Source organism: Osmia bicornis, chromosome 9 (genome assembly GCF_907164935.1).
Source record: "Osmia bicornis bicornis chromosome 9, iOsmBic2.1, whole genome shotgun sequence".
NCBI classification, from domain to species: domain Eukaryota; kingdom Metazoa; phylum Arthropoda; class Insecta; order Hymenoptera; family Megachilidae; genus Osmia; species Osmia bicornis.
Genome location: NC_060224.1, coordinates 7343768 through 7366181, shown reverse-complemented (window position 1 = coordinate 7366181; position 22414 = coordinate 7343768). Strand labels below are relative to the sequence as shown.

General features: G+C 51.4%; 8 protein-coding genes across 10 annotated transcripts; 2 read left to right on the top strand and 6 right to left on the bottom strand.

Annotated features, from left to right (window-relative positions):
• Positions 1-57: 57 nt before the first annotated feature.
• On the bottom strand, positions 58-2476 carry LOC114880670 (leucine-rich repeat-containing protein 15-like). Its single transcript, XM_029196943.2, has 8 exons — positions 2056-2476; positions 1845-1995; positions 1705-1776; positions 1504-1647; positions 1042-1429; positions 716-975; positions 248-644; positions 58-149 (listed from the first exon to the last, which is right to left on the bottom strand). The coding sequence occupies exons 1-8, from the start codon at positions 2276-2278 to the stop codon at positions 135-137; spliced, it is 1650 nt and encodes a 549-aa protein (XP_029052776.1). The 5' UTR covers positions 2279-2476; the 3' UTR covers positions 58-134.
• An 85-nt stretch (positions 2477-2561) lies between these two features.
• Positions 2562-3478, bottom strand: LOC114880679. Its single transcript, XM_029196955.2, has 3 exons — positions 3344-3478; positions 2833-3141; positions 2562-2759 (listed from the first exon to the last, which is right to left on the bottom strand). The coding sequence occupies exons 1-3, from the start codon at positions 3363-3365 to the stop codon at positions 2701-2703; spliced, it is 390 nt and encodes a 129-aa protein (XP_029052788.2). The 5' UTR covers positions 3366-3478; the 3' UTR covers positions 2562-2700.
• Positions 3479-3659: 181 nt separating this feature from the next.
• LOC114880675 lies at positions 3660-6637 on the bottom strand. Of its 2 annotated transcripts, none has more exons than XM_029196947.2 (3): positions 4480-6637; positions 4079-4384; positions 3660-4008 (listed from the first exon to the last, which is right to left on the bottom strand). In XM_029196947.2, the coding sequence occupies exons 1-3, from the start codon at positions 5084-5086 to the stop codon at positions 3797-3799; spliced, it is 1125 nt and encodes a 374-aa protein (XP_029052780.2). In that variant the 5' UTR covers positions 5087-6637; the 3' UTR covers positions 3660-3796. The 2 variants fall into 2 exon arrangements, with proteins under 2 accessions (XP_029052780.2, XP_029052781.2); XM_029196948.2 differs by having other exon boundaries at positions 4492-6637.
• Positions 6638-6740: 103 nt separating this feature from the next.
• On the top strand, positions 6741-9507 carry LOC114880667 (transferrin). Its single transcript, XM_029196938.2, has 7 exons — positions 6741-6941; positions 7013-7546; positions 7614-8205; positions 8267-8502; positions 8587-8866; positions 8943-9258; positions 9322-9507. Exons 1-7 carry the CDS (start codon positions 6848-6850, stop codon positions 9409-9411), a joined length of 2142 nt encoding a protein of 713 aa, XP_029052771.2. The 5' UTR covers positions 6741-6847; the 3' UTR covers positions 9412-9507.
• Positions 9503-11736, bottom strand: LOC114880671. The gene is made up of 8 exons (XM_029196944.2): positions 11209-11736; positions 11077-11142; positions 10929-10995; positions 10617-10868; positions 10388-10549; positions 10110-10322; positions 9861-10036; positions 9503-9797 (listed from the first exon to the last, which is right to left on the bottom strand). Exons 1-8 carry the CDS (start codon positions 11628-11630, stop codon positions 9608-9610), a joined length of 1548 nt encoding a protein of 515 aa, XP_029052777.2. The 5' UTR covers positions 11631-11736; the 3' UTR covers positions 9503-9607.
• An 81-nt stretch (positions 11737-11817) lies between these two features.
• Positions 11818-14906, bottom strand: LOC114880669 (probable glutamate receptor). Its single transcript, XM_029196940.2, has 11 exons — positions 14677-14906; positions 14518-14618; positions 14367-14450; positions 13990-14295; positions 13811-13920; positions 13065-13232; positions 12784-13010; positions 12513-12727; positions 12185-12441; positions 12050-12122; positions 11818-11985 (listed from the first exon to the last, which is right to left on the bottom strand). Exons 1-11 carry the CDS (start codon positions 14888-14890, stop codon positions 11818-11820), a joined length of 1923 nt encoding a protein of 640 aa, XP_029052773.2. The 5' UTR covers positions 14891-14906.
• Positions 14907-17354: 2448 nt separating this feature from the next.
• Positions 17355-20894, top strand: LOC114880668. Its single transcript, XM_029196939.2, has 13 exons — positions 17355-17965; positions 18036-18165; positions 18243-18373; positions 18436-18570; positions 18626-18790; positions 18853-18941; positions 19004-19181; positions 19240-19465; positions 19528-19689; positions 19755-19909; positions 19982-20217; positions 20278-20467; positions 20531-20894. Exons 1-13 carry the CDS (start codon positions 17911-17913, stop codon positions 20785-20787), a joined length of 2109 nt encoding a protein of 702 aa, XP_029052772.2. The 5' UTR covers positions 17355-17910; the 3' UTR covers positions 20788-20894.
• On the bottom strand, positions 20844-22080 carry LOC114880678. Of its 2 annotated transcripts, none has more exons than XM_029196953.2 (5): positions 21801-22080; positions 21694-21731; positions 21394-21621; positions 21115-21205; positions 20844-21019 (listed from the first exon to the last, which is right to left on the bottom strand). In XM_029196953.2, the coding sequence occupies exons 1-5, from the start codon at positions 21823-21825 to the stop codon at positions 20964-20966; spliced, it is 438 nt and encodes a 145-aa protein (XP_029052786.1). In that variant the 5' UTR covers positions 21826-22080; the 3' UTR covers positions 20844-20963. The 2 variants fall into 2 exon arrangements, with proteins under 2 accessions (XP_029052786.1, XP_029052787.1); XM_029196954.2 differs by having other exon boundaries at positions 21394-21573; positions 21801-22059.
• Between the last annotated feature and the right edge of the window lie 334 nt (positions 22081-22414).

The window sequence follows — 22414 nt, the reverse complement described above, 5'->3', positions numbered from 1 at the left end:
CCCACACTAGGAAAATACGAGCGATAAGGCCGAGCAAACCAGTACGAGCAAACGAAACGAAGTTGCTATATTCTTCGAGGAGTTTGATTTTCGATAACAGTGTGTACCCGCGCGATAGCCTTCCCCTATCCGGTTCACCGACGTTTGACCTGTCGACGCGAAACCAGTGCCGGACTCAAAAATCGCTTCATCATTATGTTTGTCAGCAACATTGTAGAAACTTAGAGAAAAGCAGTAACTTACGTACCGAGACGGGCTGTTTCGAGGACGGGGCGTCCGTGGTGACGCGACCGCCAGTAACGACCAGCTCGACTGGCAGCCGAGGGACCAGCCCTCTCATCGAGGCCCATTGACCCTCGCAAAGTTCGTGAAACGTCAAACGCAACAACAGCTTGCCACCCAGGGTGCCGGGACCCCTGCAGATCGCTCCGGAGCCAAATTCCCAAATTTCGAAATTATCCTTCGGCCTGGTCGAGTCGGTTTCGTTTAGCCGAGCCAGGTACCTCTTTTGCAACCACACGGCTAGGTAAGCGGTCGCGCAGTCGCAATGCCAGGGATTTCGAGCCAGACGAAGCTGCTCGATGTGTGGCACCGGGTCCAGAATCCGAGCCGGCAACGACGTCAGGTAATTCGATTCCAGCTGCCTAGGAATCGAACACGCTTTTGTAACGATTACCTTTGCTACACGTACATATCCACGACGAGTCGCGCTCACAGTTTCCGCAGGTTCGGCGTGTCCTGAAACAACTCGGGGTGCATTATTCTCAAGCGATTCGAGTGTAAAAACAGGGACGTCAGGTTGGAGAGGCCGCGAAACGCGCCTCGCGACAAACTCTCGATGCCGTTCGCGTACAATACCAATCGTTCCAAGCTACTCGACGTCGAAAACATTCCAGGCGTCAAGTTTCCTATCCGATTGTGTCCCAGTTGCAGCTCCTTCAACGCGACCAGTCCTCCAAACGCTTTCGGATCGATCTGCAATGACGAATCTATGAGAAAATAAGAGCAGACCAGAACGTGCCCTCAAATTCTACAAATTACCCGAGCTATTTTGTTGTTGGACATCTCGAGAGAGCGCAATTGTTCGAGGGGATTCAACAGACTTTCAGATATCTCGGTCAACTGATTGCCTCTCGCGTTCAACTCGCGAAGCGACGTTTGCGCGTTAAACAATCCGTCCGGCAATTCCCTCAGACGATTCTCTTCCAGACCGAGGTACTTGAGGCTCGTCAGGTCGCTGAACATGTCCGCTGATATGCTCGACAGTCGATTCTTTCCTAGTAACAATTCTTCGAGGGCGGTCAGACCTCGGAAGGTACCTGGTGACAAGCTCGAGATCCGATTGCAAGAAAGATCGAGCAACACCAACGAGGTGGTGCTGAGGAACAGACTGTCCGGCAGTGTTCGCAACCTGTTCGACGACGCGTCGCTGCATCGAAACAGACAGCGAGGAAATTGATCAAGCGAGCGAAATGTCTTTATTTTGGATCGTCGTTCACTTACAGGATGCGAAGATTTCTCGTGATGAAAAACTGAGAGCGATGCAACTCTCTGAGCAGGTTTTTGCTCAACCTGACATGCGTGACCGCGTGCAGCGAGAAGAACAAGTTCAAAGGCAGATGTTCGATCGAATTGTCGCTGAGATCTCTGAAACGATACGTTTCTTTCGATCCTTTGACGGAGAACAAGGTTTTTCTTACTCACAGATGATTCAATCGCGTCATGTCTAGAAACGTGTCCTTGTGAAGCGCCGTCAACCGATTTCCTCCTAGATCCCTGCGAAAACACGGGACAATTGAATAGAAGGGAATGGGAGAGGATGGTAAAAAAGGAGGAGGGCTTACAATTTCAAGACGTCTCTGGGAACGAGCTGGGCCGCAGGAAGGTCCAGCAAATCTTGCCTCCAGCAGGATATCGATTTCGTTTCCGGCTGACACTTGCACGGCCCTTCCGCGCATATCTCCCAGTCCTCTTCGGCGGAGCCCATCTGCCAAACTATAAACGCGATATCCGTCGTATTTCGCGAACACGTTATGTAATATTGCAGATGCTTACCGGGTTGCTCAATCGCCCTGAGTCTTCTCTCGAGACGAGACAAACGGCTCTCGAGTTCCTCGAGGATCGACGCAGGGAACGCGGCGCCTTCGATTGCGCCCGATCGTTTCGAATTCGAATCGGAAGACGCGCAATCGCGAGACGTTTCCGTCCGCGATTTAGCCTCGATGGTGGTCGTCAAGAGCAGGAGCAGCAGGCGAACGCTTCCGCTGATGGAAATCATGCTCGTCGACTAAACCGTGTTTCTTCGCCGAGGCACCGGCCCGCTGTGCCCGAATCGCTCTTTACCGCTCTTAATCGTCCTTTCCTTTACCTATCTCCTTCCCTCTTTCGTCTTTCGACCCGCATCCTCGTTGCTTACCACTTTTCGCCTAATGCTCGACAATTGACAAACAATGCTCGAGTTTGTACGCTCTTTGGCCGCGCTTTTCTACCTCCCCTCCCCTCCTACGCCCACCCTCTTTCGTGCAAAGGCAAGGATGTACGAACAGAACGCGTTGTCGTGCTTTCTTTTTCTTTCTCCTCCTTTTATTTTCGCAAAAACACCGTTTACTTCGGCTAAAGCTAATAACAAAGCTGGATTACACGAACGCTATATCGAACGGACGACGCGTTGAAACTTGTAGTGAAGATTTTTCCAGAGGACTAGGAGAGCCTGACGCCATGGGACCCAGGACACTCGCCCTTCTGCTTCATCACCAGTTCTGCGCAGTTTCAAAGACGATTTAGAGACGAGCGGAACGCGAACGATAATTTGATACGCGTCTATAAACTTACTGGTGCCCATCTCGCAATTGTGAACGTCCAAGGCGCACTGGGTGCCGAACGTTCTAGGCTTAAAGGTGGCATCGTTCGGGTCGTGGGCGCAGATCGGATCGTGAACGGTTCCGCATTCCTTCATGCAGTCCTTCTTGTTCTTCTTCGCTTCTTTGGCAGCCTTCACGGAATCTTTTACCTCCTTCGTGGCGGTCGCGGACTCCTTGATCTCCTTTGGCTCTTTCACTTGCTTACTCGGGGCGGTGGTCGTGTCCGACGGTTCGGCGCACGTCTCGTCGAGGAAAGCGAGCGCGCACGCAAGCGTGAACGCTACCGGAAAGCGGCGATTATCAAGTAAGAATCGAGCAAAATAGGAAGAACGAGCTAATTGATTTCTCCGGACGTTTAGAACACGCGCGACCTTAATTCGCGCGAGCTCCTATTATCGTTAAGCGATCCACCTCTCGCCTCCCGCAAGCTCCTGCCACCGATTTTTCCTTTCGTTTCGCGAGTCACAGATCGTTCTACTTACCAAACAAAACGAAGGATTTCATGGTCTCGACTGATTCTCACGTCTGGAGCACTCTGTAAAAATGTACGATTGGAATTCGCGGTGAGTCGAAAGGATGTACTGCTGGTCGACCGAATGCCAACTGAAACGTTCCGGTGGCTGGCAATCGGGTTTATAAACGGACACACCCCCACCGAGTTCCGTCGTCCGGAAAATACGAGAAGATCGAGAGGATCACGTAGCGGCAATCTTCGAAATTGCTCGCGCCTCCGCTGCGCATCGCCGTGATTGTTAAGTGTCGCGATCTCGCTGGATATGGGACAAATGGACGGAGAGATCAGAGAATCTGCGACACGCGCCTGACATCGATTTATTTGCATTCGAAGGAACAATCGACGAGCGCGTAGCGAAGTTTAAATAAATAAGTAATAAATAAATGACGCATAAATACGCGAGGGGTCGAATGGATAAACGCTAAGTGTTCGTTCGGAGGGAACGCGTTTCCTCCAGGATGTAACTGGTCAACAACTGTTCGTAATCCGGCCAAATCCGGTCGTTACTCGTCGTGCCTCGTCCATCCCGGCACCCAAAACTGGAACAGTCCTCGTTCGAGGCTCGATATTGCTCGACCGCCTCGTTCACCACCACCGTCAAACGGTTCAAACGCTCCCAAATGCTCGAATTCGCTGGAACATAGAACGTTGAAAGTGAGTCGAGGCGAGGATTGAATGATTGAGATGACGACCGTGAATTTACCGTCGACGATACCGCGTCCCTCCTCCTCTTCGTCGTCGTTCGAGCTCCCTTTGTTACCCTTCTTGATCTCGAGCTTAGGGATAAACAGCAGCAGGCATATGATGGCGATGAATTTCACGATCATCTTGAAGATCACCAGCTTCAGGAGAATCTTGGCCAAAGTGAAGGCGTTTAGTTTCAGCGCGAACGGCCACGAAAAATCGATGGACGGTAAGGTGAGCTGTGTTTCGGACGTTGCGTGCCCGTTTCCGTAGCCGTAGGAGGGACCCGAAGGGGGACCGTAGCTGGAGCTCGGTGGTCCGTAAGCTGTAAAATCGAGTCGACAGGGTTTTAGCGATTTCCATGATTTCGGCATTCTTTAAGGGAAGGAAAAAGGAAAACTCGAGACGGCAATACGATACCTCTTCCCTCACCTTGCTGTGGTGGCAAGTAAGCGTTTCCGGCGTATTCTGACGAGTAGTATTCGTTGAAAGCTGGACCATAAGCAGGACGGGGCGTTTGCGGCGGTCCATAAGAGTTTCGAACTCCCGCAAAGTCGACGGCCGTTCGACTTGGCAGAGTGTACGAATCGCTCGGGACCATGGAGAACGAGTCGCGATCGACCGGGCTATGCTGCACGATTCGCGAGTTAGCTTCCGAACGCTTCGGCGCGTACACCGGTCCTTGCACGTACTCTTTCCGCCGCTGAAGCGATCCGCTACCGGTTCCATCCACCGCTACGATTCCCTCGCGAGGATCCGTGCTGGTGCGAGAGTGTCTCAGCGCCTCCAGATAGCTGTCCTTCGAATCTTTCCGTCCGACACTCCTTCCTGGCTTAGCCGCCACTGAATCGTCCTCTACCCATCTAGCTTCCGCTTTATCCTCTTCGACGCTGCTCGTAGCAAGCGTCGTCGACGACGCCGACGACTCGGTGCCGGCGGATTCGCGACCGTTTACCACACCGACGACCATCAACAACAATCCGAACGCCAACATCACTCGCCACTTATTTCTTCTCGTCTCGATCATTTTTCTTCCCTCGAAATTGATCTTTCGTTTCGAACCAACGCCGTTCGATTCAACTATCTTCGAGTCGCGACGTTTTCGAGTGAGGCTCGACGCGACGATTCGAACGAAGCAAAGTCGAAACTTCTGCCTTCCCCTCGAAACGAACGCAGCCACCGCATATTAAACGGCTAACGGTCTTTCGCCTCTATATTCGAGCTTCGTTTTCACCCGTTGTTCGTCGATTCGCAAGCTCTCCGCGCGTTCCCTCGATCGTCGAATCGAACCGAACCGAATCGAAAGAAAGGCGTCGCATCGTGCGATTGTTATGCATCCGGCGAGCATAGGATAACGGTGTCAACGTTCCTCGAGCCTCCTACGATCCGCTGGCACACTTGGGGCGTAACCCGAAAATCGGTCGCGACGTGCCAACGCGTCCGCTCGTGGAAAGGGAAATTTGCACCGTGATCGATTTCCCGGGGCATCCGCTTCCTCGATCTTCGAAGGGGGCAGACGCGAGTCGAACGACGCAGAAAGGAGGGCTATGCTAATTACAGGGACAGCTGCATCGTCACCGTAGAAGAGTGAAAACAAGCGCGGGCCAAAGCGAGCGTGGAATAAGTTGCAGATGCGCGCAAAAGATCTCGAGGCCGTCAAGGTGAGATCCTCTTCTGCCGCGCCCCCGCCTGCTATCCCTGGGTTAGGCGATAACCAGTCTCCCCGACTGCTTTGCGTCTTTCTTTATCATTCATGAATGAGCAGTGGTGCGAGAATGTTGCGATCGTCGCCAAAACGAAACAACGTCGAAGCAACCGGTCTGAATCGTCGGGAAGAAGGAGCCGTAGGCTCGAGAAGCGGTTGAGGAATACCTGAAGATGGGAAGGCTACCTATGCACGAGAGGCACGAGAGCTCCTATTCTCGAAACATTTTATCGCGCCTCTCTGTATCGTCGTCAGGACGATTTGCAGTTTCCTATCTCCCGTTTGTCGTTCTGTATTGTTACCATTTGTTTATCATAACGTAAGTTTCGCAACCTTTGATCTGACGGGAATTCCCTGCGAATCTTTATTGATCTGTTCGCGACTCTGGGCTTCCCCCGCAACATGATAGACTTTTCCTCTTGGCTAAACAAAGGCGTACTGATCGCGATAACCAGCACCCCGGCGGCGCGGTGGGTGCAGAGGTTACGAGCGTTATCGAAGTTTGTTTTCGGGGCAACCGGTTACCGCGATGGGGCACCTCTCTCTTCTCTCTGACTTCTCTCAACCTTGGCGAGGTGAATCACACCTGCAATTTACAAGCATTCCGCGAACCGATCGACCAATCGGCAAAGGTAAACGCGAAACGCATCTCCTATCGCGCTTGTCGCGTTCTTCGTGGATTAGCTCGTAAACCGCGTCGTCTCATAAAATAAATACAGATACGGCCAGGGAATACGAGACGAGACGGGGAAGATCGGGCAAACGTTTCGCGATACGTGCAGCGAATTTTTATATATCGATGAAAACACGTACGAGGAAAGAAGAAGATGAAAGCGAAGACGAGGTCGTCCATCTCCGCCTCCGATCTCTTCTCCCTCCAGGTGGTGTTCGCGAGATCGCGCGAGAACGCGCGATGTGGAACGAGAGAAGAAGAAGAAGTCGGTTTCGTTCGCATATAAAGGAGTCGCGGGAAGCCGATCGCTGAATCTCTCGACGACCGTCTATCGCGAGCAGACTTTTTCTCTTATCCGTTTCATTACGTGTTTATTCATCGGGAATCTTTACTCTCATACGCAACGAACCATGCGGTTCGAAAATCGCGCCGTTCTGGCCGCGCTCCTCGTAGCCGTCGCCGGCTCGTTCGCCGCGGCTGAAAATACTCCCACGGGACGAGTCTGTAAGTATCTTATAACGATTCTCGCGTTCATCTCCTTTCACTCTTAAAATCACTTTTTTATTTTTCATCAGTCACGATATGCGTGCCCGAAGTCTACTGGGAGGAGTGCGCGGAAATGATCAAGGATTCGGCCGTGAAAGGAATACCCATCTCCTGCATTTCCGGCCGCGATCGATTCGAGTGCATCGAGAGAGTCGGTAAAAAGGAGGCGGACGTGGTGGCGGTCGATCCGGAGGATATGTACCTGGCCGCAAAGGACAACGAGTTGGCTGCGAAAGCCGGCTACAGCATCGTCGAACAGGTGAGAACGAAGGAGGAACCGGACGCGCCGTACCGTTACGAGGCCGTGGCCGTGGTGCACAAGGATCTCAACATCAACAACGTGCAAGGCTTGCGCGGCTTAAAGTCCTGTCATACCGGAATCGGTCGCAACGTGGGTTACAAGATACCGATCACCAAACTCACCGCCATGGGAGTGTTGCACAACCTGCACGATCCAGAGTACTCGGCGCGCGAGAACGAGCTCCGTGCGTTGAGCTCGCTATTCTCCAAGGGATGCTTGGTCGGCACCTGGTCCCCGGATCCCGCGATCCACCGTAGACTGAGTAAGTCTACGATCTTCCATACCATCCGATTTTTACCTTGATTTACTAATTTATCGATCTCCCACAGAACAAACCTACTCGAATATGTGCGCTCTCTGCGAGAAACCGGACGTCTGCGACTACCCGGACCTCTACTCGGGATACGAGGGCGCGTTGCGATGCCTCGCGCACAACGGTGGCGAGGTCGCCTGGACCAAGGTGATTTACGTGAAACGATTCTTCGGCTTGCCGGTCGGCGTCTCGCGCGCGGTACCAACCACCGAGAATCCGGCCGATTTCCGCTACTTCTGCCCGGACGGCAGCAAAGTACCGATTGACGCGAACACGAAACCGTGTACCTGGGCCGCTAGACCTTGGCAAGGATACATGACGAACGGAGCCGTGCAGGACGTGCAAGCTGTGCAAAAGGAACTGACGGATCTCGGTAAGTTGGGCGAGCAAGAAAAGGCAGACTGGTGGAAGGACATCATGTTACTGGACGAGAAGACTTTGGCTGTTGCCGCGCCTCCGATACAGCCCGAACAACATTTGACCAACTCGAAATATCTGGACGTGATCGAGCGGAACTCCGGAGCGGTGGGCAAGAGCGCACGCTGGTGCGTCTGGGACCAAGGCTCGCTCGAAAAGTGCCGCGCTCTCGCCAGAGCCTCCTTCTCGAGGTAACTTTCCTTCTTCTCCTTATTTTTCGCCCGCTTCAATTTCGTTCGTTTCGTTTCGCAGAGACGTCAGACCGAAACTCGAGTGCATGCTCCAAAAGACTCAAGACGAGTGTCTGAAATCGATCAAGGATGGCAACGCGGACCTGACGGCCATCGAGGGAGGCTCGGTGGCTCGAGCGATCAAGGACTTCAACGCGTCGCCTATAATCGCGGAATCGTACGGAAAAGGCTCGACCGAATTTAGCGAGAGACCTGCCGTGGCGGTCGTCCGAAAGTCTGCTTCGATCAGCAAACTGGGTAAACGGCGAACCTCGACGCGTTATTCTCTTTCGTTCGCCTAATCGAACACCTATAATTAACCGAATTGTTCGACTCTTTTAGACGATCTGAGGGGCAAGAAATCGTGTCACAGCGGATACAAGGGAGACTTCGCCGGCTGGGCGGCTCCGGTGCACGCCTTGAAGGACAAAGGTCTGATCGCTTCGGAAGAGGAAGTAGCCAACTTCTTCTCGGGATCGTGCGCCCCGGGCGCCCCTGTCGACTCCACCCTCTGCCAACAATGCGTTGGAAGCATGGCGGCCAACGATGAACGAGTTCGAAGCGCGACCAAGTGCAAGCCTAACGAAGCGGAACTTTTCCGAGGTGGTGAAGGAGCCCTCAAGTAAGAATTCCAACCTTTTGCCTTTGTAACGATCAAACTTGCCTATCTACCCTGTCCGTTTCGTCGATCGTTCTAGGTGTTTGTTGAACGGTAAAGGAGACGTAGCGTTCCTACCATTGCCCGCTCTACTCGCCCAGGAAGAAAACAAAACGTTAACCGAGGACTTGAAATTACTCTGCCCCGACGGCGGTCTCGCCCCCATCAACGAATGGCAACGATGCAACCTGGGCATGGATCCACCCAGGGTGATCGTCACTTCCGCAGCCAAGACCGTGAACGCCCGGGAAGAACTAACTCACGGCACCTTAGCCGCCAGCACGCTTTACTCTAAACGACCGGATCTGTTGCACCTGTTCGGCACTTGGGCCGGTCAGCCTAACTTGCTATTCAGGGTAAGCATCCGACAGATCTCGCGAATACGTTCTCTTACGCGTCATAACAACGCTCGTTTTCAGGACGACGCAAAAGGCCTGATGTCGGTGAATCAGTCGTGGAACAAGTGGAACGACTGGCAGGAGACCGAACGAAACTATGGTACAGCTTAAAATGGTGTGCTGCAAACGGTTTGGAAAATCGACGACGAAAAAGGATGCGACGTCGCAGTTGTAATTATGCAATAAAGTACCAAGTAGAGCAAACAATACACGCATTTTTACTTTATTCTCGTTTCTTCCTTACCTCGCTATCAATTCGTGTAGATCGTGAAAGGGGACCGACGCGACGCCGCACCATTTCGACGCGTTACGGGTCGAACAACGATTCCGAGAGCGATAGTTTCGCAGCTCGCTCTATTAAACGTTCCGCTATCCGACCGTATCTGCTGCTACTGTACTTTTTAAACACCACCTCGAAGCCGTTGCGCTTCAATCCAGAATTTAACACGCGTCGCAACATCGTGATCCGGCATTGATCGATTTCCTTGTCCTGAAACCTGCGAATCGACCGATAGAATCGTGTAGAACGAAGAAGTGAAGGGGGTAGAGAGACGACTAACCTTTCGGATAAGGAAGGTTCGTTGGCGAACAGCTGACCTCTCCAAAATAACCAGCGCGGACGAGCGTTCTCCACAACCGCTTCGAAAGTGAGGCCGAGTGCCAGCTCGGCTGCCGTCACGGCGATCAGACTCGCGCTTATTCTACAAAACTGTTCGTCCAGCAGCGTTACGTCGATCTGCGAACAAAAATCTCCCTACCGATCCACCGCTACGAACAGACGGAAATACGCGAGGAAAGCGTGTCCCTACCAAATAGCCGCCGCAATGATAAAGAAACAGGGCAGTCTCTTCTGAAACGCCGGCGCAACGTTTACTGTTGATCAGGTGATGGTTGAACAGAGAGAACGGGTCCGCGAACGTCACGTTAAAGTTTAAAGACATCAGGATCTCTCTCTCGTAGGCGATCAGCAAATCTTCTCGACTGATGTACAATTCTTTAGCCAGGGCCACCATCGCCGAAGCCTGTAAACGAGGAAAAGGAGAAAAACGCGAAGAGGCAGCGTTTCACCACCGAGTATCTCGCTTACCGTCGGTATTTTGTGATAATTTTCTTGCTTCTTCAACGCGATCCACAAGCTGGCCAATGCCCCTAGTTGTAGGAACTCCGTGTCCAACGGGATTTTATCCAGCACCACGTCGAATAGCTTCACTGCTTGATACACGATGAACGACGGGTACCGGCAATGCTTCTGCGAACAAATCGAACCCTATCGATTCCGTTCTCACCCTTTCTTTCCTCTCTGCTCGTCTACTTACCCCAACGTGTATCATAAAGATAACCACCAGCCTCCTTTGTTCCACGTTTACACGCCTTTGTAAGAAGTTTGCGGACAATCGAATAGATCGCTCCTCTCTCTGATGTTCGACGTTCGGTAGATCCTCGTGATACTCTGTGTGATAGAGCAACTCGACCGGTAGAGACTCTCGTTTTTTGGGACGGCTCGGAATTTCAACACTATCGATATTGTAAGTCTTGTTCGCCGTACGTCCGTCCTCCTGGATTGCTGACTGAAATCACAGGCATCAATGATTTTTTGATCGTATAAAATATTTAATCAACGCGTTTACCTCGATCGGTATCGATGACACCATCGTGCAGGACGCTCTGCCTCTCTCTTTCTCGTTGATCCAACGACTGTAGGAACAAAAAGAAAACAAGAAGAAAAAATCGGGAATCGCGAAGGTAGGTTGTCGAAAAATTCGAAATAATTCGTACCTAACTTTTTTCTCAATTTCCGTCGATCGTTTGGAGAGGTTTCGGTCTGTTGAAACGGAACACGACCTATCATCGAGAAAAGAAAAAGAAAAAGAAGAATGGTAGATCGGAATCGGAAGATGGAAGGCTTACCTCGAGCGACGGGGTATCTTGGAGGGCAACGGCTTCTTATCAAAGCGGGATTTCTCGATCGTCCCGCGACCGATGATCGACCGTTCCCTCGTCGCTTCGTTCAAGACATCGTCGATTACTCGCAACCCAGGACCGTTCGTTGACTGGATTCGTAGACGCGATTCTTCTCGAGGCTTGTCGTCGCAATGGACTTGAAAGGGTATCTTTTTGACAGCGAGGCTATTGGGGAACGCGTGGTTCACCTGACTGCTAGCACGATCGACATGCCTTCGGCAAATGGATTCTTTTGTAAACGAAACTTTTTTATTGCTGGCAGCCGCGGAAGGACGCACGTTTTCCTTTCCGCGTGGCAACGGAACCCCCGTCGTCGAGGGCAATTTACCGGTGGCGGGACGCGATTTCGCACGCGACGCGTCCGCCATCGCGGGATCTACGGTCTACGATCTACGATTCAACAATTTCCGATCCTTTAAACGAACGCTACGGAGAAGAGCGCACGACTGCCGCGTGTTTGCGCATTCGTCCGGACGAACGAGCGTGTTTTCGCGCCTTTGTTTACGTTCCCGAAGACGTAACGTTCTGGCGCTCGATCATCCGGCAGAGGCGCGGCTAATTAGCCGCCTGTTGCCGCGTCGCGACCACCCGAATTCTCTCGCGATCGCGGCGAACCATTCGTTCCACCATCAGCGCCATACCCGCGACCAGAAACGACAGCAGCATGAACACGAGCAGCGGCGTCGCCTCCTGCAGTTCCACCGACGTCCAGCCCGTTTTCGTCTGAAACACGATGACAACGAGCGTTTCAGATTCGGATGAAAATCTCGTCGCGACGATCGGTTACCGTGTACTCGTTTGTCGACCATTCCGTCTTGAGCAACCGCTGAAGAATTCCGCTGTCTCGCAGCAGAAGAATGCTAAAAGAGAAATCGTAGAATAAAAGCGGCGCGATAGCGCGCGATGAGCAGCCGACACTCACTTAGTGTCGATGATTCCACGGTAGGGACTCTGCGACGGAACCGCCATTGCTATCGTGGTCTGCATCATCACGTCCAGAGGTTCCAAAGCGCAGTCCACTTTTCCTCTTAGAACCGCTGCCATGTTGTCCAGTGTCATAAACGCGTACTTGCTTTCCGTACAAACGCGTTTCAAACCGTCCAGGTAATTGGCCGGAAGATCGGTTTCCCTAGTCAACAACTCCTCAAACATGACGTTGAGGATGCGATCGGTGGTGTTCTGTCGCGCGTAAAAAAATCGTGCAATCGGTTGGATCGGTTCGAATCAGGCTCGGATCGAATCGAGTTTACCTGGAAGAAGCTATAATCGGCCGAATCGGCGACCACCGCGAATCGATATGTACCGTCCACCAACAGACCCTCCATCGTGGTGAACGGCATCACGAACGTCTTGATCGCGAGATAACTGATCAGCGCCGCCGAGTAAGCGGCGATCACTACCACCGCTGTCAGATGAATGCTCAGATGCACCAGCCTGATCGGATCCAACGAAGACGGTTCCATACCTACGGACCGAACCGTCGCGTCACGTTGCTTTTCACCTCGTTGCTTTCGACCTCACCTTGCCCGCAAAACACGCCGAACACCAGGAACACGATCTCGGACAGTCGGAACGGAGAAGGTGGAAATTCGCTGGTCCTCGAGGAGAATCCCTCGATCCCGGCGATCGCGAGAGTGGTAAGCACGATCGTTATCGCGATCGCGTTCCAAATGTTGGACGCGAATGGCGCGAAATACGTGTTCCACTTGACCGCCTTCGAGTCTGGTCTCTTGATGTACACGCGACATCTGAAAAGAAAACGGACCTGAAGAAGGAGTTTCCACTCGTCGTTGGTAACTCACTTGGTCGAATAAACGGGCGTGGTGAATTTCACAGCGTCCAGCCTGTCGGACGTCATCATCAGTTCGGTGGCCGCTAAATCCGCCTCGTCCTCTAACAACATCCTGATCGAGCCCGTCCAGGTGCCGTTCGGCAGCCGCACGCCCCAGGAAGCCTCCTCGTAAGTGAATCTGAAAGAACCGGTTCGCTTGAACGGCGCGGCGATCGGCGCGAATTCGTCCCGCGAAATTGCCCGCGATTCGATTCGCCTGGCTCGATGTTCGATTAGATCGATCGTCCGTAATCACCGATCAAGGAACTTAACCCTTCTTGCCAGAGGGAACCGAGGAGCATGCTACGCGGAATCGCCTCGCGATGCCTGGAACCCGTTAGCCCGAGAGGACACTCGTCGTACGTAGAAAATCGCTTTTTCTCATCTCTATTCTTCGGATTTCTGCGATCGTTCTTTTGCAGCCGCGAACGCGTCAAATTACTGGCGAACACCGTGACTCGGCGAAACTACGAGAGACGTCGAAGAAGCGGCGACGGTCGAAAGCGCGACGCGTTCGAGGAACGATCGGCCGCCAATCAAGAGGAATACTTTCGAAGGGAAACGGCCAGGCAACTAAAAGAACTGCGAGAGCGTCTGCAGAAAAGGAAAGCCGAGGAAGACGCGGAACGCGACGACGCGAAGAGAAGAAGGTCCAACGAACAAACTCCGGACAATCGCGAAAAGTAAGAAGCCCCATCTCCCTTTACCGATACTCACGTGCAATTCATTCCTTCCTGCAACAGCTGAAGCACCTCCCCGAAGAAGCCTCGGACACCGATCGTCTGGTTGCTCGTCTCGTTCCGGACGATTCGCGAGATAGGAGGATCCTGCGGGAACGAAACGAATATTAACACTACACAAGGAAGAAAGTTCGGAAACAATAGCTAAATACTCACCTCAATGACCACCACCCTTATGTTCTGTCCATATAAATCGTGGCGTCGCTGATATAATCCGAGAAGAGGGCCTCGAAATCCATGAGTAACGTTCCACGTGCCAAACGTCATCCATCTCAACCGGTCTTCTTTACCGATTCGATACACGTCTCGAATGATCTCACCAGCTCCTTCGGTGTTCCTCTGGGCGACCATCAGCACACAGTCGAACGGCACGTAAACGTTCGTCAAAACCTCCTCGACATTGCTCTCGTCCCTGAGAAAGAGCAACCACGTCGGATAGGCCATTCCGATCCACTTGGAAACCTGTTTCATTTCGAACGGTCAGCGATGCTCGCTTTACTCTTTCCAAAACTCGGATCCTCTCGAGTATTTACCAAAACGAATTGCTGTTTCGTCTCCTCCAGATCGTTCAGCAACACGAACAACGGCCTCTTGATCTGACGATAAGTTTTCCCCACCTGAAACGAGATAGGCGAACGATCGAGACAGAAAACGCGTGTACGAAGGATCTACACTCGAACCTACTCGATTCTTGAACATCTGAAAATCCATGATGGCTGTGCGTATGTTCAAAGAGCCGCTGAAATACCTCTGAAGCGCCAGCAATCCGTCCAACTGTTCCATTCCTGAAACGATCGAATCGGGAAAGAACGCGTTCGAGCCTTTCCTCGAGAGGATTCTCACCTTCCTCTTCTATCGGTCTCGAGGAGCCGCGAAGGAGTATCACGCAAGTGTTGTTAAAGTAATCGTGGACCCCTTTGATCAGACTCTGATAAACGGCGATCGGTCGTATGAGGATGGAATCGGGCGAAGCGATCGGTTCGACGGCAAAACTCGATAACAAGAACGGCAGCAACTCGAGCGACAGGGTCGCCAGAAATCGCTGCCGTCCGAACATGATGTTTCGCTTCGACTAACTAGCTACCGCTACCAATCTTTCACCGCTATCGAATTTTCCTCGTTAATAAAGTCTCGTTTCAAAGCGACGAGTCTGATAAAACGGGGACACGGATAATCTTCGTTACACCGACGCGATAGTTGCCTAGTCCGAGTGAAACGGTCGAATGCACAACAAACGCTAAAAGACTAAATCGATTGAAACGTGGGTACGCGTGATGCAACCCTTTTTTCCTAGTCGTCGAAATCCTGCCAAACAATCATTTGCCCTTTCCCTTTGATCCCGGCATTTGTCTCGTGCTTAAACTTCGCGCGTGACTCGATACGGCGTTTACCGAGCTCTGCAAATATCAATTTTTCTCTTTCGTCGCGTGCTCTTGCTAAAGCCAGAAGTAAATTTCAGCCCGATTCCCTGTACGATCGATTCCCCATCGTCGTCGTCTGTTTTTCAAATACTCTTATGCGAATAATTCACGTGCCGTGCATTACGACATGCTCGTTCGAACCGTCCTTTCTTCTGCTTTTACTCGTTTCCCCTGGAATTAAGTACCTACTAGTTTGAAATAACAGTGATGGAAAGTCGATTCGTTTATCAGGTATTTCGTTTTTCCATTTCGTGTTTTTCATTAGCGCGGCCAGAGGCGGAACGTTCGCGATAAGAGCGCGATAATCGAGCCGGACGAAAGTAGAAATTTGCGATTCGTGGACGGAAACGGGGCGATGTCGCGAATTTGCACCGATAACCGTAACACGAAGAGGTGGAGGATCGGTAGAAGGCTCGCGATTCCGATCGGTCACTCGTGCCGGCCAAGTGTCTACGAAAAGTTTTCGCAACCGTCAACTCGTTCTCCACGATGCGAACTTTTGGGATCCTGCTGCTGCTCCTCTTCTGTATCGCCCTTTGCCCTGCTTACCCGAACCAACAAGGTACGTTTCGCGTTTCCACGAACTGCAGACAAATCGAAATACGCGTAAATTCGTTGGTTTTCAGATAATGATCTCCAACAAATCGGTAGCAAGGAAGGAAACAACGGTCCTCCCTACGTTGTGACGTTACGGCGCCCAGCACGCAGCATCGGGAGCTTCGTTAGCTCCGCTATTCAAGAGCCAATATGGACCATCGTCATGATACCCATAACGATAGCAAAGCTGATCGCACACGCGATTCGCGATTTCATATTTGCGATCCTGGATGCGTTGGAACTGTTTTTTTATCCCTTTCGAAGGATTATGAACGGGATTGTTCGCACGAAACGCGACGGTACCCCTGGCCTGGTGGAAATCATTTTGTTGGACCTGCCTCGAATGATTTTTCACCCCTTTGAATTCGTGGATGATTCGGTCAAGGCGACGAGCAACTTCGCCCGCAACCAAACTGCGATGGTTCTGCAAAACGCGCTAAGAATTGGCTGGCGTTTCCTCGCCACCACCGGACTTCCGTGGTTACGCCGTATTCTCGATCGAGTGGCAAGCATGCAAACCACGCCAAACAGCGTTCGCACGCTTGTCAAAAATTTCGATACCATCTACAACATCTGTCAGATGTTGGGTTACATTAGCCCGGCCTATTAATCGCTCGTTCGCCGTCTCGAGCGACGATCAGACGCGTTTCGAATGTAATCGAGGCTGTCTAAATTAGAAAGGAGGTAAAATAAACCACCCTAGAGCATCGATGCGGATTCTTTCAATTTCTTTTTCCAATTATTAATCGTTCGTTTTGTTTCCCACGGTTTCGCAAAGAAAAAGGAAAGAAGAATAAACATGGAGATAGAAGAAAGAGAAATCGTCAGGATTTACCGCGATGCGGGTGAAAATAATCAGGGGACGAATTGCACGGGCCGTTTGCGAAAACGATGTAGGACGTTTCGCGATTTCTTTTGTTCGTCGTTCAACGAATTTCTCGGCCTGTTCTGCTTGTACACGCCTACAAACCGTGCGTAAAACGGTGCTTACGTAAGTCGAAGGACACTACTAATCGAGGAACGAGGAGAATATCGCGTCATCGCGCTTGTCTATTCGCATCGTTATCGTGTTCGTAATTGTTACCCCTGCTAACTGTTTATCCGTCGAATCGAATGGACGCGAGGCGATCGAAGACTGAGTAGCTACGACGATAACGTCGAGCGGGCCGATGCGGCCGGAAATATTCGCCGAAGCGGGACGAGCGCGTCGATGCATCGCGACGTCGCGCGTCACGCTTACCGCGTCTTGCGTTAACCATTATAATTTATCAACTCCGGCCGCGCCCGTCGTAAACGTTTTCACGATCCTACCACGCTTTACAGTTTTATCGTTCCTTTTTGCCTTCGACGGGAATTGACGAAATCCATGCGGCATCCATCCAGCCCGGTACCAGTTGCACCATCGCGCGATTATTCCCGAACCATCGCGCGTCCGCGTACGCGATCGTTGCTATCCGTTTTTTTTCTTTTCAGGTGCATACAGGTGTACGAGCATACTTTTGTTCGCGTTTCCCGACGCGTCAGTTGCTCGCGAATTCGCAACTCGCGCGCACGTTTTTTTTTCGCGTCGCTCTCTGCGTTGTCCGCCGTGCTTACAAACGACCCTTGACCGTTTCCTTGTTCCATTCCTCGCGATATTGTCCATCGATTCTACATTTTCCTCCTTCTCGACAACGATCGTAATCGCGATCACGTTCCAAGGATCGGCGCGTTGCGTTGCCAGCTTCGTTCGGCCTTGACGATTTTCCGCGACGACGCGCGTCGTTTTCGAAAGCTAATCGACCGAGGAAACTGGCTATCGCATTTTCCTCCAAGTTGTTATCTCTATTTTTCTATCAGCTTTCCTCTCGACAGGCGCATCGATTTAACTATCTAACGAGCGTTTCTGTCGAATCAACGACGTAACGAGGCGCGAAACGCGGTTACGTAAGCTCGAGCCGGTGTTCGACCAGCCGGGAACTAGGACGCGCGAGCGAACGATCGCAAATATCCTTGGCACCGTGCTCGATACTCGAGGCTCGGACGGGTACGCGGCCGGAAACGAGCGTCGAACGCGACGATGCTCGCTCCTCTCCTCGTAACGATCGCGATTTGCGGATTCGTGACGAAAACCGGTAAGCGTCGAGATCCGATTGATCGATGGAAACACCGATCGCTAACCGTTCGTCGATCGTTGCGTTGCAGAAACGCGGGAGAATTGTTCCGACACCGGCTGGGAGAAAATCGGCAGCGTCAAACCGGAATCCATAAGCTCACAAACGATTCTGTACAGCGCCGTAAACTCAAAGGGAATAACGAAACCCTGTTTCGAGAGGTAGGCGAAAAGCCAGAAGATTGTTAAGTAAACCGAAGAAGGGAAAAGAAAATCGGCAAAATTTCGTTCGGTTTCAGGTGCGACCGCGTAAACTGCACCGCGTTCGTGGTAGATTTCGGCCGAAGCGTTTGTTACAGCGTTCGAACGGAGGACGACGAGTTGATACCGGAAGCGAATTCGACCTTCTACCAGCGAGTCTGCGTGAAAGGTGAGAATACGCTCCCACCGCTTCCAAAATCCATTCATCGAAACCGATTTGCTCTCGGCTAGTTCCACAGAGTTGCAAACGGGACAGATTTTGGCAAGTCGAGAGAAGCCCGGGAGCGGTGTTGATCGATTCCGGAGCCTTTCACTTGCCTCAACCCATCACCAGAAACCAGTGTTACGAAAAATGCGTGGAGACAGGTAAGCGCGCGATCTTTACGATCCTAAAATCATTTCAGCCTCGAATCGTTCGCAGGAAGAAGCTGTCAATCGGCGCAATTCCGAACGACCAAGCCGCTCTCGTCCGACAACGCGATCGGCCAATGCTCCCTATCGTTGCTCGAACGGGGGATCAAACCTCGAGCTTACAGAGCCTCCATGTACAGAGACGAATATCTTTGGGATCAATGCCGTAACCTGTGTGAGTAACCCGGAAAAAGCTCGATCGGTTTGCAAAAGAATCGCCAGCGTTTCGTGTTACAGCGAGACAAGAATATTGCTCCTACGCGGAATTTCCAAACGCCTCCTTACCCTACTCGGACCTCGCGCTGCTCGATCTTAACGAGAATCAGGTAAAGGGTTGCGATTCCATTTTCTTTCGATACCGATCGACGATCGATGGATTCCGATGCAGTGCCGACAGAGGTGCGACCGGAGCGTGGACGGTTTCATCTGCCGCGGATACACGATGGACAACTCCTCCGGGGAACCGGTATGCCTGTTGCACTCGGAGGACACGAACGGTCTCGGTGTTAGCTCGCTGATCGTCGCGTCGAACGTGATCTACAGGGAACGGGAACCGTGTCTGGACCGTAAGTATCGCGATCGAGATCGCCGCGCGAAACCACGGGAAACCGTTTAATCTTTCAGTGAGGGTACGATGCGACCAGTTGACGATCACGATCGAGCTGAGAACCAACGACCGATTCTTCGGTCGGATCTACCCGGTTGGTCACGCGGAGGACTGTGGTGTTCAAGGCGGAGGCGGTAATCGCACGTTGTTGGTCTTGCCGATACCGTCCGCCGATCGTTTACGCGACGGTAATGGAATCCAATGCGGTCTGAACCTTGCCTTCTCCGTCGACGATCGAAATCGGTAAGAGACATCGTTGACAAGCGACGAAGAATCGAGTAAAAAGAAAGGGAATTGGAACGCAGGACACGACCCCTGGTCTGGACAACGATCGTGGTGCAGTTCAACCCGATCGTCCAACGTTTAGGGGATCAAGCGGTCAAAGTTGGATGCTCGTTGAACGATCAAGAACCCCCGATTCCGCGCAACGTTACCGTCCACTCGAGCTTCAGCTTTCTCGACCCAAAGTGAGCATCCATTCTCAGCTTCTAGCTTTAGCCGCGTATCGTTCGCTCGAATTCCGTGTGTTTAGCGCAGGAGTACCACCCATATCCTCGACCGTCGTGAACGCCTCGTCCCAAGCGCCGATGGTCACCATGAGGATTCTGGACGAAAACTCGAGGGACGCGGTCGTCACGCACTTGGGACAGAAATTGACGCTGAGAATTCAACTTGATCCACCGAACGGTATACCTTTTCGCCCACGAATATCGTAATCCTAAATTTCGAATAACTCTGGCTCCATTTCTCGCGGTAAAGACGCCTACGACATCACCGCCGGTCACCTTGTAGCGAGTAGCGCTTCCGGCGACGCTTCCTACTTGCTGCTGGACGAACTCGGTTGCCCCACCGACCCTACCACCTTCCCAGCCTTGACGAAAGATCCGCTCGACGGCCGCTCCTTGATCTCGACCTTCGCCGCCTTCAAGTTCCCCGATAGTCAACTAGTTCGATTCAACGTGATCGTTCGATTCTGTTTGGAAAAGTGTACGCCGGTGAGTCGCTTCCCTCCTCTCTCCGACGAACTCGCTGATCGTTTATTTCGCGTGTTACAGACCATCTGCAAAGGCGATCAAATTTCCTACGGTAGGAGAAAACGAGCCGGCGAACCGCGAGAGGAAACTCTTGAAGAACTGCCGCTGCAGCTCTCTATAATCGTACAAAATCCTGTCGCGTCTTCGCCGGATCGTTTGTCTTCGACGAGACCCAGCGCATCCCCTGATACCGTGCTGATCACCGGTGAAAGTAAGTGTTACTCTCGTTCGAAGTTAACCCTTTGCACCACTTAATACTCCTCTGTATTCTCAGACTCTGTGGATGGACTCTTTTGCGTGGACCCTAGCCTCGCTCTGAGCCTGTTGATATTCTGGCTGATCATACAGATCGCGTTAATAGTCGGCTGTCTGTTGACGGTCGCTCAATACAGACGGACGGCCATACGAGCGGAAGAGGAGAGAGCCAACGTGCTGGCCAGACACTTGTACGGCATCCACGGAGGAAACTTTGAAATCGCGCGGAGGGTCAGATGGGCCGACCACCGTGCTTCCTCCTCGTCTTTCGATTAAATCATTGCCCCATTTGTTGCTATTATCCGGAAAGTCAGAGTAACGATACTATCGGCTTGTGAAAATGATTAAAAACAATAATAATTTTATTTTTAATTACACGCTAATGCAGTCTTTTTGCTCGAAAGTACGCAGTCGAGCCAACGCGAACAAACGCCTCCCTCTCCTTCCGAATCTTATCCTCCTCTGATCTTCGTAGTCGCGCATTTCCCGTAATATTTTAGCGTGATATCTGCAACGGAGAATACGTTTCGCAAATTAATCCTTGAAATAGAACAAGGAAATGGTGGGAGGAAAAAAAAATACAACGATGTTTCTGCGTCTCACCTTTACCACACGTCGCCGCGCAACTTAATCGTCCTGGATTATCGTAATCGACGTTGTCCGATCCGCAAACGGGATTATACTCCGGTGTCGCCTGAAAACACACGATCATTTCATTTTATCGACGTGTTTACACGCGATGCCTGCATTATAATTTTTCGAGCCGCGCGAACTTTGATCTTGTTCGATAACTCGTGCCTCCAGGCTACTAAACGTCTCGTCGGACTTTCCTATTTACACGATTACTTTTCAAGGAAACAAATGCGATTTCCGCCAACTCACCGGACACCTCCCAACGCAAGCATCGAATAGAGCATCCACCAAAGGAGAAGCAGTCACCGTCGTCGTCGGTGTCCTCGGAGTCGTGGTCGTCGGCGTTGGGGTGCTGCTTCTCAAACTGGAAGTCGTTACTCCGATTGAAGGCGGTCTGTCCGCCGGTCCGTCGAAAACGAATCCGTCCACCTCGAAAAAATTAGCTCTCGATAAAGAAGCGTCATCGTCAAAAGGGAACTGATGAAAGGTTGTTCGTTAATTGGAGTCGTAATACGTCTGTTACGCGGTGTATATCGTAAATTGGCATACCTGTGCAACTGTGATCATCCTCCCACTCAATGCAGTAACTGCAATGACCAAATTACACTTTAGATATTTTTCATTTTATATCTTCTCTTTACGACTGCAGTACTTACCAAGAATCACATAAAACAACCACATTTTATCCGTTAATCGTCTTCCTTTGTCTCTCTATGCTTCCCTCTTCCGCGTCAAGATCGAACATTTACTGGTCGCGTTGGATCTTCCGCGTTTACTTTTATAGGCTCCGAGAAACTGACCGTGCAACACTCTTTGTATGGTCAACCAGTCACGTGGCAATCGGTGAATCGATAAATCGGTGAACAACCTTAAAAATCCCCGCGCAAAAGAACGCGAACAGACCGGATTTTCCCGTGCACTCGCCACTGCCCATCTCTTCAAATAAAACGAATAAATATTATCTCTCGACCGTTTTCAACTTTTCTATCCTCCTGCGAATTCCTCGGAATCTTTTTTCTTTCTTCTTCTGAAACAAATGAATAATGTAAAGCCAGTTTTTTGCCCTTTTCTGCGAAATTAAAAAGCAATTCGTGTGCGCGTGTATCTGGTTTTACTTACGTCCAGCTTGGAAATCCCGATTTCCTTGAGATAGAAGAATCAAGGTTGACGTAACCACTCATCTTGTTATAATTAACATGTCATTTTTGCCGATTTCGTTGAATGAAAATTCCAGATAAAAAGTGCAAGCAAACTCTCTTATTTTTTTTTT